General features: G+C 56.0%; 1 protein-coding gene across 1 annotated transcript; it reads left to right on the top strand.

Annotated features, from left to right (window-relative positions):
• Positions 1 to 2613: 2613 nt before the first annotated feature.
• Positions 2614 to 13107, top strand: GRHPR (glyoxylate and hydroxypyruvate reductase). Its single transcript, XM_077756169.1, has 9 exons — positions 2614 to 2740; positions 4292 to 4422; positions 5555 to 5627; positions 6142 to 6258; positions 7138 to 7226; positions 8325 to 8429; positions 9186 to 9321; positions 10063 to 10193; positions 12765 to 13107. The coding sequence occupies exons 1-9, from the start codon at positions 2658 to 2660 to the stop codon at positions 12884 to 12886; spliced, it is 987 nt and encodes a 328-aa protein (XP_077612295.1). The 5' UTR covers positions 2614 to 2657; the 3' UTR covers positions 12887 to 13107.
• Positions 13108 to 13390: the final 283 nt, after the last annotated feature.

Here is a 13390-nt window from a genome sequence, read left to right as displayed (position 1 = left end):
TAGTCTCCCTGCCAGAACTGTGTCCCTGCCTCTCTGTTGCCCCGGTGTCCCCTAGGCTCCCAATGCCATGCTGATGACTCTGGAACTATGGCTCCAGCCCCCACTTCTCCCTGACCTTTAGACTCCACCTCCCCGCTAGGCTCTTCGAAGGGAGCATCTCCCGAATTTAGCTACCTCTCCCCTCCCCAACCCTCGCACCTCCTCCTGGAGATCCATCAAAGTGACAGCTGTCTCCAAGAGTCCCCCAAGCCAGTACCTTATATGTAGCTCTCCACTCGCCCCTTTATCTTCTGTTAGAGATTGAATGTTTGTGTCGCTTGACCCCAGTTCATATTTTGAAATCCTCATGCTCTATGTGACGATGTGATGGTATTAGGAGGTGATGCCTCTGGGAAGATTGGGACATCTGAGTGGAGCCCTCATGAATGGGATCAGTGCCCTTTTAAGAAAGACCCCAGAGAACTCCACTGCCTCTTCTACGGTGTGAGGACACAGCAAGAAGACAGCCATCTATGAATTAAGAAGCCCTCACCTGACAGTAAATCTGCCTGTGCCTTGACCTTGGGCTGCCAGCCTGTAGAACTGTATTAAATAAATGCTGTCTAGGCCACCCAGTATATGGCATCGTGTTGTAGCAGGCCTAACAGATTCAGACACTCTCCCTACTCCCATCGGGCTGGCACAGTGGGTAAGAGCCTGGGTCTGGAGTTGGGGTGCTGGGTCTTGAATCCAAGCTCTGCCTCCTACTAGCTGTCTGACATTAAGCCAATGATTTCACTGTGCTTGCCCTCAGCTTCCTCATCTGTGAAGTGGGGAGAATAACAGTCTGTCTCACAGGGCGTTGTGAGGTTTAAATTAGTGAGCTACCATGTCCAGTGACTGGAACTTAATAAGAGCTCCATCAATATTAGCTACTTATTACATCATTAATTTTACCCAGTGAACCCCTCTCCAGCCCAGATCCTTTCTCTCTCTGCCACTTCACCAGTTCCCTCCTCACGGACCGGCAGCTGGCTCCATGTTCCGGCTCACACCCACCACCCACTAGCACTTACTGAGTGCCAGCCCAGTGCTCTCGCTTGGAGGAGGGGGCCCATTAAATTGTCATGCCATCTCCTGCCCCTGGTGGACAAGCAGTGTCCTCGCCTGTCCTGGTGTGTAGGAGGAGCTGGACTCAGGTGTCATCATTGATTAACACGCTGTGTCCCCTGGCCTGGGGACAGAAAAACACCTTTGTGTCAATGTTTAAAGTATTTTAGAAGCTGTCCCTGGGGTGGCCTAGCAGTGCAGATAATGGTCTCTGGGGTAAGGCATTTATTAATGTGTTACTTAGGGACATGGCCAGGGATCCAAGTGACTCAGGGGGCCAGCTCTAGCCTCTCCAGTGATTTGCTGTGTGACCCCAAACTGGACACCTTACCTCTCTGTGCCTGTCTCTGTTTCCTATCCGGGCCCTGAGGGGGCAGAAAGGGATTCAGATAAAACTGGCAGGGAAGAGACTGCCAGACAAGGCTTTTGTCCTCTGAGTGCTCCTAGGCCTGGCGCCCCCCTCCACTTGTCCCAAGTCTGGTTTCTGCGCCTACATTTCTGGCCAACTAACTACCTCAGGGCACCAGCGTGTAGGTTTCCTTGGATGTGTTACTATTTGTCAGCACCCGCTATGTGTGTGATATGCTGTGGTAACATGTGGCACTCTACATAGATCATCTCTTCAGCAAGCCATGATGTAGCATGACTATTAACCCCATTTCACAGATGAGGAAGCTGGGGCACACAGAAGTTTAGTGACTTGTGGCTAGTGGGTGGCAGAGCTGGGATTTAAGCCCGGGCACACTGGCTTCAGGGCCTGAGCTCCTCGCCTCTCCCTCCGCAGCCTCAGTGCATGACAGACACCTAATACAGCCCAGGGGCCATGGAAATGGAGCTGTTTGATGGCCACAGTAACCCTCAAAGGTAAGTGGTCATTACCCCATTTTGTAGCTGAAGAAACTGAGGCTGACCAAGAGGACTCAACTTGCCAGTCAGCAGTTGTCCAGCATGCCAGGTGGCCCATAACCAGTAAACTCCCCCTCACAACTGTGGATTTCCTATGGGGAAATGCACCAGGTATTAAAGAGGCCATGCCTGGATTCACACTGCCCTGGCCCAGCCTCCTGAGTATAGAAGACACAGGCCTGGATCAGAGACCAAAGGCCTCTGCCTGGAACAGTGTGACCATAAAGGAACAGATCTAGCAAGGACAGTCAGGCTCTGGGAATTAGGATGGTCCCTGACTGCATCTCCCCTTTCCGGACAGACACACTCCGACAGCCATAGTCTTCCTGACAGGCATCCACACACACTCACACAGGACTCTCCCCGGAATGCCCCTTTCCACCCCAACTCCAACTCGAGACACACCTGCCAGTCCCTGGGCCTTTGCGGCAGTGAGTGCTCAGAGAGAGAGGCCCTGGGGGCCAAGGGCTAAGGTCCACCAGAACAAGTCCCAGTTCCACCAGGGCTTGATCACGCACACACAGCTTCACAAGGCTCACGCTCAGGGGGCCCACAGTTACACCCCATAAAGTCACACCGTCATCGCCACTCCCTTAACAGGNTCACGTCGCGTCCCGCTTCCGTCCCGCGGTCCGGGTCAGAGTAGCGCGGCGGCAAGGTGGATGAAGCCAGTGAGACTCATGAAGGTGTTCGTCACCCGCAGGATCCCCCCCGAGGGCTGGGCCGCGCTCGCCCGCGCCGCAGAGTAAGAACCCCGCGCCCCCGCGGCGCGCCGAGTCCCCGGGCCGGGCCGGGGCTGGGGGAGGTGGCGAGGAAGGGGCTGCGGAGCCTGGGACCCCCAAGCCCAGTACCCCGCACCCTGGGTGACTCAGCGCCTCCAGGCGCGCCCGGGCGGGCTTGGGGCGGTCTCCTGTCGCCCCACTTGCTTTTGGTAGGGAGGACCGGACGGGGCCAGGGGCCAGAGGGAGCTGGGACCGTGCACTTGCGTCTTGGCCGGACTTCCCAACCTGTGCCCGACCGGGCCGGTCGTGGAGTTGACGGAGGCTTGAAGAAAGTTCTCTGCGGCCTAGCCTTGTCCGAGCCTGTTGCAGTGACGCTGGGCCCCGCAACTCCCATGGCATGTGCAGTGTGGGTGAAGGGAAAGGCCTGGGGAGAGGGGAGGCCGCCCGTGACGCAAGATCCAGGCTGTTAAACCTTTACCCTACCAGGGTCACGGACCTTGGCAGTCACTGGCCTGGTCCCTTTGGACAGTTCACAGGGGCCTTTCCTGACCCTTAAATTGAAGATTGCATGCCAGTTTTTCAGGTGTTTCCTTTCCTGTCCATGAACTCTTAATCCTTGCAACACTGTGGAGTTGGTACTGTAATTCCCGTTTTACAGATAAGAAAACTGGGAGAGGTTAAGGGCCTCACCCAGAGTCGCAGGGCCCTGGGGTGGGGGGAGCCGGGGTTTGCACTCAGCTCTGTCTGACTGCAGTGTGAACACTGCGTCGTACAGGTGTGCACTGTCAATGTCAGGCAGAGAAGGTGGGACCCGGTGCCATTCGGAAATGAGATTTCTTTCGTTCAGTACACCGAAACCTTTGCTGCGGGCCTTCAGGGACCCAGCACCGAGCGGGAAGGGGGAAGGCGGAAGCAACAACGGTGGTAACGGCCAGAGCCCGCACAGCTTAGCACCCGTGTCGTGCCCATGGAGAGGAGGGTGAGAGGTGGCCTGTGCCAGGGGCTTGGCCGGCCAGGTGCTGCAGCAGGGTGTCCCGGGAGGTGCCATCAGCCGTCCGGTGTCTTGCCGCGGTGTACATGATAGCCGCACCGAATTAAATGGCAAGGACTGGGAGGCTGGGCAGCACCGCTGGGAACACGTCCGCTGCCCACGAGCGCCGTGGGGGTGTGCGGGAAACTCCTCCGCGCCGCACCGCTTTGCTCTTGTCCTTCCTGGCAGGGTCCCAGTAGGAGGCTTCTCCGTGGCATGGATTCCCAGGACAGGACGTTCAAGCCTCATGTGGGGCGGGAATGGCCCACGCCACCCCCAGGTCCCCCCACTGGCCAAGAGGCCTCCTGTGAGGGTGACAGAGCTCAATAACCCTTTACCCTCAGCCACCCTCTGAGGACAGTTTGGAGGCGGCCACGCGCCTGACCCTGACTCTCCTTAGCCAGCCCCAGGCGGCCTGAGGCCAGAGCGAGCAGAAGGCAGTGTTTTCCACTTGGAAAGGGAGCCACAGCCCTGGGAGGCCTTTGGGAGCCTGGGGGCCCCTGGGGACTCCCCTGCTTCTGAGCGGCCTTTCTTCGGGCTTCAGCTGCGAGGTGGAGCACTGGGACTCGGATGAGCCGATCCCCGACAAGGAGCTGGAGCGAGGGGTGGCCGGGGCCCACGGCCTGCTCTGCCTCCTCACCGACCACGTGGACAAGAGGCTCCTGGACACCGCAGGTGTGTGCACTCTGGGGAGGATTCCATGAGTGTGCTGGCCCTGCAGGGCACCTCTGTCTGCCGCCGCTGGCTTCCCACATGTCTGAAGCGGCCTGAGTTCTGAAGGCATTCGCTGCTGTACCAGGCCAGAGGGAGCCGTTGTGTGCAGCTCCCTCCAGCACAGGCATTGCTGCTCTCCTGGCTGGGACTCTGCGCCCTCCTCCAGCCCTGCCACAGCCTTGCCTTATGATCTCGAGAAAGGCCCTGTCCCTTCTGGGCTCGTTTGTGTGCTGTGGGAGGGCCCATCTTCAGTGCCAAGCTCCAGCAGGGACCCAGGATGTGTTAACCCCAGCCATAGGCCTCAGCCCTGGGCCAGGGTAAATGTCACCCTCTACAGTAGTTTTGAGGAAAGGTGCAGACTCAGAGGCTGTCGGATGGGAAGAGGCCCCCACGAGTCAATGCCGAGCCAGTCCATGCCCCAGCCTTGGCCCTGGAGCTTTCTGGTGCCCTGCCCTGTGGAGAGGGGGTGAGGGGGTCACACACACACACTTCTCAGTGGACATCTCAGAGGTGTCCACAGCAGGGCCCAGGTGTGGTCAGTGGAGCCTGGAGGCTTCACTAGGGGAACAGTCCAGTGGGTAAGAGTAGAGGCCTTAGTGTCAGAGGCCCCTAGGTAAACCCCAGCTCTGCCACTTGGCAGCTTGTGACTGGGACAGGCCACTTCACATCCCTGAGCCACAGAGTCTGTGCACTGAGGAGTCAAGGAGGATTGTCAAATCAGTTGAATAAGATTGTTCAGAATTAAAACTTTTTTATAGTTTATTTTTGAGAGACAGAGCATGAGTGGGGGAGGGGCAGAGAGGGAGACACAGAATCCGAAACAGGCTCCAGACTCCGAGCTGTCAGCACAGAGCCTGATGCAGGGCCCAAACCCACGAACCGTGAGATCTGACCTGAGCCGAAGTCAGACGCTGAACCAACTGAGCCGACCAGGTGCCCCAGATTGTTCAGAATTTTAATAAGGAATAGCCATGTCAGCCTTTCCTCTTACTCTAAGAAAATAATAATAAGCAGATGGCTCCCTGATATCTCCAGTGTTGTGGCTTTGAATCCCATGAGGAAAGAGACAAATAATGCTTTTTCTGCACGACAGGAGCCAATCTCAAAGTCATCAGCACAATGTCCGTGGGCGTTGACCACTTGGCTTTGGATGAAATCAAGAAGCGGTAAATGCAGCTTGCACATGTGGAAGGGTCCAGGGTGAGGGCTGACCCCCAGAGCCGGAAGGGGAGCAGAATGTTTATTTGCTCGCATCCCGCCATCCTTCGGGGGGGACGTGAGGTGGCTGATGATGAAATCTGTCCACGGGGGCACAGGTCAGTTACAATAAGCCCAAATGGTCACAAACGGCAGGTTGTACCCTTTCTCACTCAGCGTGGTTTGTGACCCTCACAACAACCCCTTGAGGTAGAAGAGGCTAGTATTCTTCTTTCCTTCTTTAGATAAGGAGATTTGGGAAGGTCAAGTAGTTACTTGCCCTGGACTCTGGGCCCTGATCTTCCATCTTTGTGTCCTTCCCCAAGTGGGAGATATGCGGAAGGAGGGCTGACCATTCCCGAGGGCTCATTTACAGCTCAGAGCTTCTGGCGGGCAGCACAGAAGGGGGGNGTCGATGTCCCAGAGGTAGACATTGACGAAGGTGCCTGAAGCCTGTGTTGCCACCGGATCTTTGCTTCATAGCGGCATCCGTGTGGGCTACACCCCAGATGTCCTGACAGACGCCACGGCAGAGCTCGCCATCTCCCTGCTTCTCACCACCTGCCGCCGCCTGCCAGAAGCCATGGAGGAAGTGAGGAGGTGAGTGAGCCCCCGACGGGAAAGCTGGCTCTGCCCAGGAGCTGTTCCTGAGCACCCAGTGTCACCCTGGTGCGGATGCGATCCCTGCCCCCAGCTGTGTCCCATCTACTGAGAGGGGACGGATTCAGCCCACATCCTGAAGTACAGGGAGGGGCTGAAGAGAAATGTGGGGGGATCGTGGCACGGAAGGGAAATCGTGAGCGGGAAGGACAAGGGAGGGACGGATCCGTTTTGCCTGGTCGGCAGGGAGCAGGGCCAGAAGTGTGGATCAGAGGCTTCACACAAGAAGGAGCAGGTGTGCGTCGTCTTGAACCCTTAGAGCGACAGGGCCACCCTCCTTGCTCGTGATGCTGGAATCCCAAAAGCTCTGAAGCTGAAGGTTGTTTCGTAAGTCTTTTGGTAGCAAAACCAGACTAGAAACAACAGAAGGCTGTTTATGATTCTTATTTTTCTCGCTTGGTGTAAACATTCATTTTTTTTTTTTTAAGTTTACTTATTTTGAGAGAGAGAGCACGAACAGGGGCGGGGCAGAGAGAGAGAGGGGGAGAGAGAAAATCCCAAGCGGGCTCCACACTGTCAGCGCAGAGCCTGACGCAGGGCTCAATCTCACGACCCATGAGATCGTGACCTGAGCTGAAATCCCAAGTCGGATGCTTAACCGACTGAGCCCCCCAGGCGCCCCATCCCTGGTGGCTTTAAAGAAAGAGTCGTTCCTGCTGCTTATCCAAAGCACAGAGTGCTATGAGTGTGACTCGTGTGTGTCCTTGGACCTGGAGAGCAGGCTCTTCTACCCCTGGGGGTTCTGGGTCTGTGAGTTCGCAGGGAGGCCTCGTCTTTGCCCCAGGCAGGGCCCTCTTACCCCACCTCCCCTCCTCACAGTGGTGGCTGGACGTCGTGGAAGCCGCTGTGGATGTGTGGCTACGGACTCTCGCAGAGCACGGTCGGCATCATTGGGCTGGGGCGCATAGGTGAGGCCCCCACCTTCCCACTTGCCCGCTCCAGCAACCTTGGCATGGCTTGAGGCTTTGGCGCCCCATGTCTGGACATTGACAATCCTTTGGAAAGGGTGGCCGTAACTGGCAGTTCCCAGTGCACTTTGCATTCAGTAGGGACATCTAATGGACTGACACAGTTTTGTAAAACACAGGCAAAAAAAAAAAAGAAACAAAAACAGGAGCTTGTTAAGAACTCGCTGGGTGGTAGAAGCAAGCTGTAAGCGTCCCGATTCTGTATGGTGACAGCTCCATGCAGAACAGATGAAGATGATGACGACCACAGTGGCAGGGTTGGGGCCTCTAGGAGGGTTTCCTGTGGGACAGCTCATGCTCCCCCGGGACTGTCTGGATTTGTAAAGCTTTGACTCGGGAACCACAGAGTCCGGTGGGCAGGGCTTACCTGTGATTCTGCAGACAGGACAGTGGCTCCTGCTTGGAGAAGTCTGGCGTGAAGGGTGTGCTCAGCCAGATAAGCCGCTGTTAGCGGTACTCTGGCATCTGTCTGGCAGAGGTGAGGGTGAGGATGGAGTGCGTGGACAGTCTGTCTGGCCGGCTAGCTGGGCCTCTCACACAGAGTTGTTTGGAGGAACCCACCAGCTTTGGGCCACTTTCTGATTCCAAAAACCTAGCAGCCCGAGCCTGGCTCAGTAGCAGCACATGTAAAAATGTCTTAAAGATTTGGGCCGAGTTGGCAGCTGAGGGACTGAAAAGTCATAAGAGGTCTTGGGCTGCGTTAACAGAAGCAGGGGTCCCGAAGCAGGGAGGGGACCACTCAGTGAGACCTCTCCTGGGATGCCAGGTCCAGTTCTCAGGGAAGGTTAACAAATGGCCCTCAAGATGGCCAGGACCATGTGAGGACAGCACAAGCCAGCCACAGCCACAGAGGAGCTGCGGGGCTCCCTCCAGATCTCTGGCCCCTCGCGGGCTGGTTCACGGGGCCGGCTCAGTTCGTGTGGGGACTATGCTGATGGAAGGGCCAACCTCTCAAGGGCTTCCTGGCCCTGGAGCTGCTGGGTGCTACTCCTGCCCTCTCAGGGGTTGGGGACAAGCCAGGACTCTCTTTGCCTCCAGGCCAGGCCATTGCTCGGCGTCTGAAGCCTTTCGGCGTCCAGAAATTTCTATACACAGGGCGCCAGCCCAGGCCTCAGGAGGCAGAAGAATTCCAGGCCGAGTTTGGTAAGTACAGCCTTCGTTTCCACAGGAGCCCCATCTGTGCCTGGCTAGAGGGGTCTGTGTCTGAGGTGGCAGCATTTTGGGGGCAGAGTATGGGAGCCCCAGGTGTGTCTAGGGCCTGCGGTGTCCCTCAGGTGCTGATCTGTCGGCCTCTGGACACAGGCCTGGTGAGAGAGCACAGGGACTTATCCAGGCCACACAGTGAGTTCTCTTTGTGCCGGAGCTCTCCAGGTCACCTGCAGAGTTCCCTGTCACTGCTGTCCATGTCTGGGCAGAGCAGCAGGGATGGTGATGGATGTAAGGAATTGCTGGGAACTCTCACTCACATTTTCTTAATAAGCCGGGGAGCCCTGTCCCCCAGCCTTGCATCTGGTGGACACAGTCCCTTGGCACGTGCATAGCCTTGTGAGCGGATGGCAGCTGGGTTTTAGCCATTCCTCACACCTTTGGCGCATTGCCAGAGGCACCTAGGTCCCACTTGGGTGGGACCTTGACCTTGACAAGCTCCTGCCCCTCCCTGGCCTCAGTTTCCCCATCTGTGAGACCAGAGGGCTGGACGAATGCTGTAATACACTGGATCCCACGAGCAGCTATCGACTTTGTAGTTATCAGAGGTGTTCAGGTAGAGACAAGGACTTCAGGAAGTTTCTTGGGAGTTTCCAATTCAGCACAAGAAAGCAAGGACCAATTCTGGTTGCCCACCCTTCTGCTGTCTCCACCCTGGGAGCCGGCATTTGATGGAGCCCCGCCCTCCCCCAGTGTCCACCCCCAAGCTGGCCGCTGAGTCTGATTTCATCATTGTGGCCTGCTCCTTAACGCCTGCAACCAAGGGACTCTGCAACAAGGACTTCTTCCGGCAGATGAAGAAGACAGCCGTGTTTGTCAACATCAGCAGGTACGCGGTGCCTTCAGCCCGCTGGCCATGTTGTGGGGGCAGACCTTCCCTCTCTGCCACTCCAACCCCCTCCTAGATGGTGCCCTGTGAACCTGCTCAAGTCAGTGTGGAGGCAAAAAAGGCAAAGGGAAGGATTTCATGAGCCACCCCCCCCCACCTTAGGGTTCCCCACTCCAGAGGAGGTGACCTGGAGGGGAGCGAGACCTGCAGGAACATAGGGCTCATGCTGATGGCCGACAGCATCCCAGCTTCCATTTACTGAGCACCTGCACGTACCCAGTACCGTCCAGGGTGCTGCGTCATTTCTTACTGTACAGACACTGCTTCGTGTGCAGTGTGAAGTCTCCAGCCAGCCAGTTAGGAATCTCCTTGCGTCTCTGCCCTCAGTAGGCACGTGCCCGCCGGCAGGCTGCGGTGGTTCTCAGTGGGTGCCCCGGGGACCAGCCACATCAGAAATGCCTCGATGGGGCCCCACACGAACGCAGATGGGGTGGGTGCATTCTCACCGTCTTCCGGAGGAATGGGGCACGCTTGCCCAAGGCCACGCAGCTGCAAGGTGGTAGGGCTGGGCCTCTTGGTATTACCATAGAGACTTATTGTAAGGAAGTTATCTTATTACTTTACAAGCCAGTGCCAAGTGTGCCTGGTCAGTGGGAAAATTCATTCTGTGGCTGGTTCTGCTGTAAAGGAGGCCTGGATAGAGGAAGCTTCTGGGTACCCACATCACCATGTCATCCGCAGGGGAGACATCGTGAACCAGGACGACCTGTACCAGGCCTTGGCTGGCGGGCAGATTGCCGCTGCTGGACTGGATGTGACGACCCCGGAGCCACTGCCTACAAGCCACCCTCTCCTGACCCTGAAGAACTGTGGTGAGAACTGCGATTTCCCCATGCAGAGTCACGTAGGACCCGGGGGGTCAGGGGTGGTCTGGAGGTGCTGGGTGCACAGCCGCTGTGAGCAATACCGAGCACAGAGGGACACGCCCGGGACGGCACGTTTATGCTCTTAGTGACACTGGCACATAGGGATGAGGGGAGGGGCCTCCTGAGCTGTGCATCTGGGTCTCTGTCCCTTAGGGAATGAGTCTAGGTGGTGGGGGTGGGGGTGGATTTGTTAAAAGACTGCAAGTCTTCCATCCATAGCTTGCGTGGGTAAAACCCATCACTAGAAACTGCCACGCCCAGTTTAAGTGTGAGGAACTAACAGTGTAATTGCAATTCTGATATGTGTAACTTGGGCCAGTTAGTCTCTTGCCTCCAAACCTACCCTCGGCTGTTCCGCTGTCGTGCTGCGGCGGCTGGGACGCTGCCCACCCGTTGCTGCTGGACCCGCTAGCTGGGCAGCGGCAGGACCCGGCTTCCTCCTGCCTTCTCGCGGGTCTGTCTCTGTGAGCAGCACGTGGCGACGCTTCCTCGCCCAGCAGCAGCCGTTCCTTCTTGCGGCGGCCAGTGAATCTGGTTCATGGTCTTCCCAGCATCAGCTTAGCCCCTGCTTAGCCCTTGTGCCGCCTCAGAGATGCAGGCCTTGAGGCCTAGTTGCGGGGCTAGGAGGGGCCCTTCCTTCAGTCTCTGAACTTTTGTACAGTCCCACCTCTCCCTGTCGCCCAGCCCAGGGAGGTCGGTTCTGGCGGTCGCTGTCTAGGATACCCTAGTGTGGAGGTTCTTAAAATTTCTACATTCATCAGTCACCTGAAGGGACTGACCAGGCACAGGGTGCTGGGCCAAGGGCTTCGGCTCCAGGAGGTCTGGGGTGGGAGCTGAAAATATGTGCTTATCATGGGCTCCCACACCAGTGCTGCTTTGAATGGGGCCTCAAAACGTAGGAGTTACCGGATTTTTAAAAGTTAGATTGCTTGTGCATCTAAAATGCGAGACGTGTGCGTTTTCCTAAAAGTCCATCTTCTCGTTGTCTGTCGTCTCAGTCAACTAGTGGATTAAGCTCAGCCCGTGCAACATTCCTTTCCGAGCCTTTGAAAATGCGACAGGAAAAGATTCCAGCTGGGCTCTCTCCGTGTGTTTCCTTGATTTTTGCTGACTGTAGGGTTTTCTCCACATTCCATGATCTCTTCAGTCCTCTTAAAAAGTCTGATCTCCACTTACGTTAGCCTAAATTAGACTTCGCTTTCTAAGAACCAAAATAATGCAATTTTGCATACTCGCTGAAGTCTTTAGATATCCCATGGTACTTTTGTTCCTCAGCCTTGATTCTTTACCTTTCCCCATCTAGCTTATTCTTTTCTGTGTATCAGAATCTTTAAAAGTCCATTGTAATTTCAGGTGTGTATTAAAAAAAAAACAAACCAAAAACTGGGAACCACACTTCGAGAACCGCTGCCTCAGTGTTCTCTTTCTAGCCTCCCCACGTACTTTATACCTGGTCAGCGTTCTTCATGGTAAGCTCTGTCCAGGTAGCTGGTGTGGTTTCTGTGTCCAGACTTCTACAGAACTGTAGGGTCTGAGCCAGTCCCGGTCCTTTTTTTACCGGAAAAGGGAATGGGAACTCAGAGAGCAGGTTCTTGGCTGCCTTCCTTCCCTGCAGGGAATGCTGTCATCGTAGCCCTTGGCCACCTGGCCCCAGCACCCATGCCAGGCTGAAAGGAGGAACACTGGCTGCCATATCTGGGCTGCTGCCCACAGCTGAGACTGTTCCATCCCTGCGAGGCCCGGGAGTGCAGCCCAGTGCCCTGGGTGCTGCTTTTGAAAGGCGTTCTTTGGGGACAAGTGACCTCACTTGCTCTGCAGTGGGAGGGGCCAGAGGGAGCTGGTCTGTCCACTGTTCCTTCTTGTAGTGACTTGCGTAGATCAGAAGCCATGTGGTACCACGTTCAGGGTGGTTTAGGGGCACGGGTATGGATGACCAGCCTGAAACTCCCAAGCTGAACTGGCACCTAGTTTCACCATCTGATATCTGAAGGGCTGGGTCTAGATAGGCTCCAAGACCCCTTCTAGGCTCATCGTCCTATTTAGGATAAGTATCTGTCACCACCCTCACATCTAGGTTTCTGTGGCCCCGAGTCCCTCTGCCGTTACTCTGACAGCCCCACGGAGCAGCACACATAAGGACAGTAGGCAAATCAAAGAACACTGAGGCCGGGGAGCCTGGGTGGCTCAGTCAGTTGAGCATCCGACTTTGGCTCAGGTCATGATCACACGGTTCGTGGGTTCAAGCCCCGTGTCAGGCTCTGTGCTGACAGCTCAGAGCCTGAAGCCTGTTTCAGATTCTGTGTCTCCCTCTCTCTCTGCCCCTCCCCGACTTGTGCTCTGTCTCTCTGTCTCAAAAATAAATAAAACCAAAAAAAAAAAAAAATTTAAAAAAAAAAAAAAAGAACAGAGGTGTGTTCTCTCTGTTCTTTCTTACTGGCAACCCCTGGTGGGGAAAGCAGCCCACTTTAAGGCTCTTGAAACACCCATCTTACCTCCCTCTCCTCCTCCCTTTTCCAGTGATCCTGCCCCACATTGGCAGTGCCACCTACGGGACCCGAAACACCATGTCCTTGTTGGCAGCCAACAACTTGCTGGCTGGCCTGAGAGGGGAGCCGATGCCCAGTGAACTCAAGCTGTAGCCAGACAGGAGTCCTGGAAGGTCAGGAGGCCAACAGTGCCCTTGGAGTGTGTCAGTGGGCACAGGCTTCACTTGGGCCCAGAGGACGGGAGCCAAGGAAGAAAGTCGGATCTGCTCCCATCCTGCAGAAGGAAGACCGGTGCTGACACACGGGCTTGCCGCTTTTGTGGTTCGAATCATCTGAGCCAAAAGTATGTGATCCTATTAAAGAATTGTCTGAGAGACGGTGTGGGCCTCTAACTGGGAGAAGTTAACACGAGCACCTGCTTCCCTTTCTGAAATCAGGGCATCTAGCGGCCTGTGGGATCTGCCCCGCCCCCAGCCCTCACCCTCCTTGCATGTGAATTATTAGAACCTGTCCACACTACCTTATCCCTCATCTCCTGCTCTGCTCCTTCACTTCTTCCTCACTGAGGGTGGGACAGCCATAGCCCAGTGGTGACCACAGCACTTCAGTCTGATACCTAGACCATCAGAGTCAATATACATGGCAAAGAGAACTAGG

The sequence above is a fragment of the Crocuta crocuta genome, unplaced genomic scaffold (assembly GCF_008692635.1).
Source record: "Crocuta crocuta isolate KB4526 unplaced genomic scaffold, BGI_CrCroc_1.0 scaffold431, whole genome shotgun sequence".
Classification (NCBI taxonomy): Eukaryota; Metazoa; Chordata; class Mammalia; order Carnivora; family Hyaenidae; genus Crocuta; species Crocuta crocuta.
This window is presented reverse-complemented; position numbering and strand designations above follow the sequence as displayed.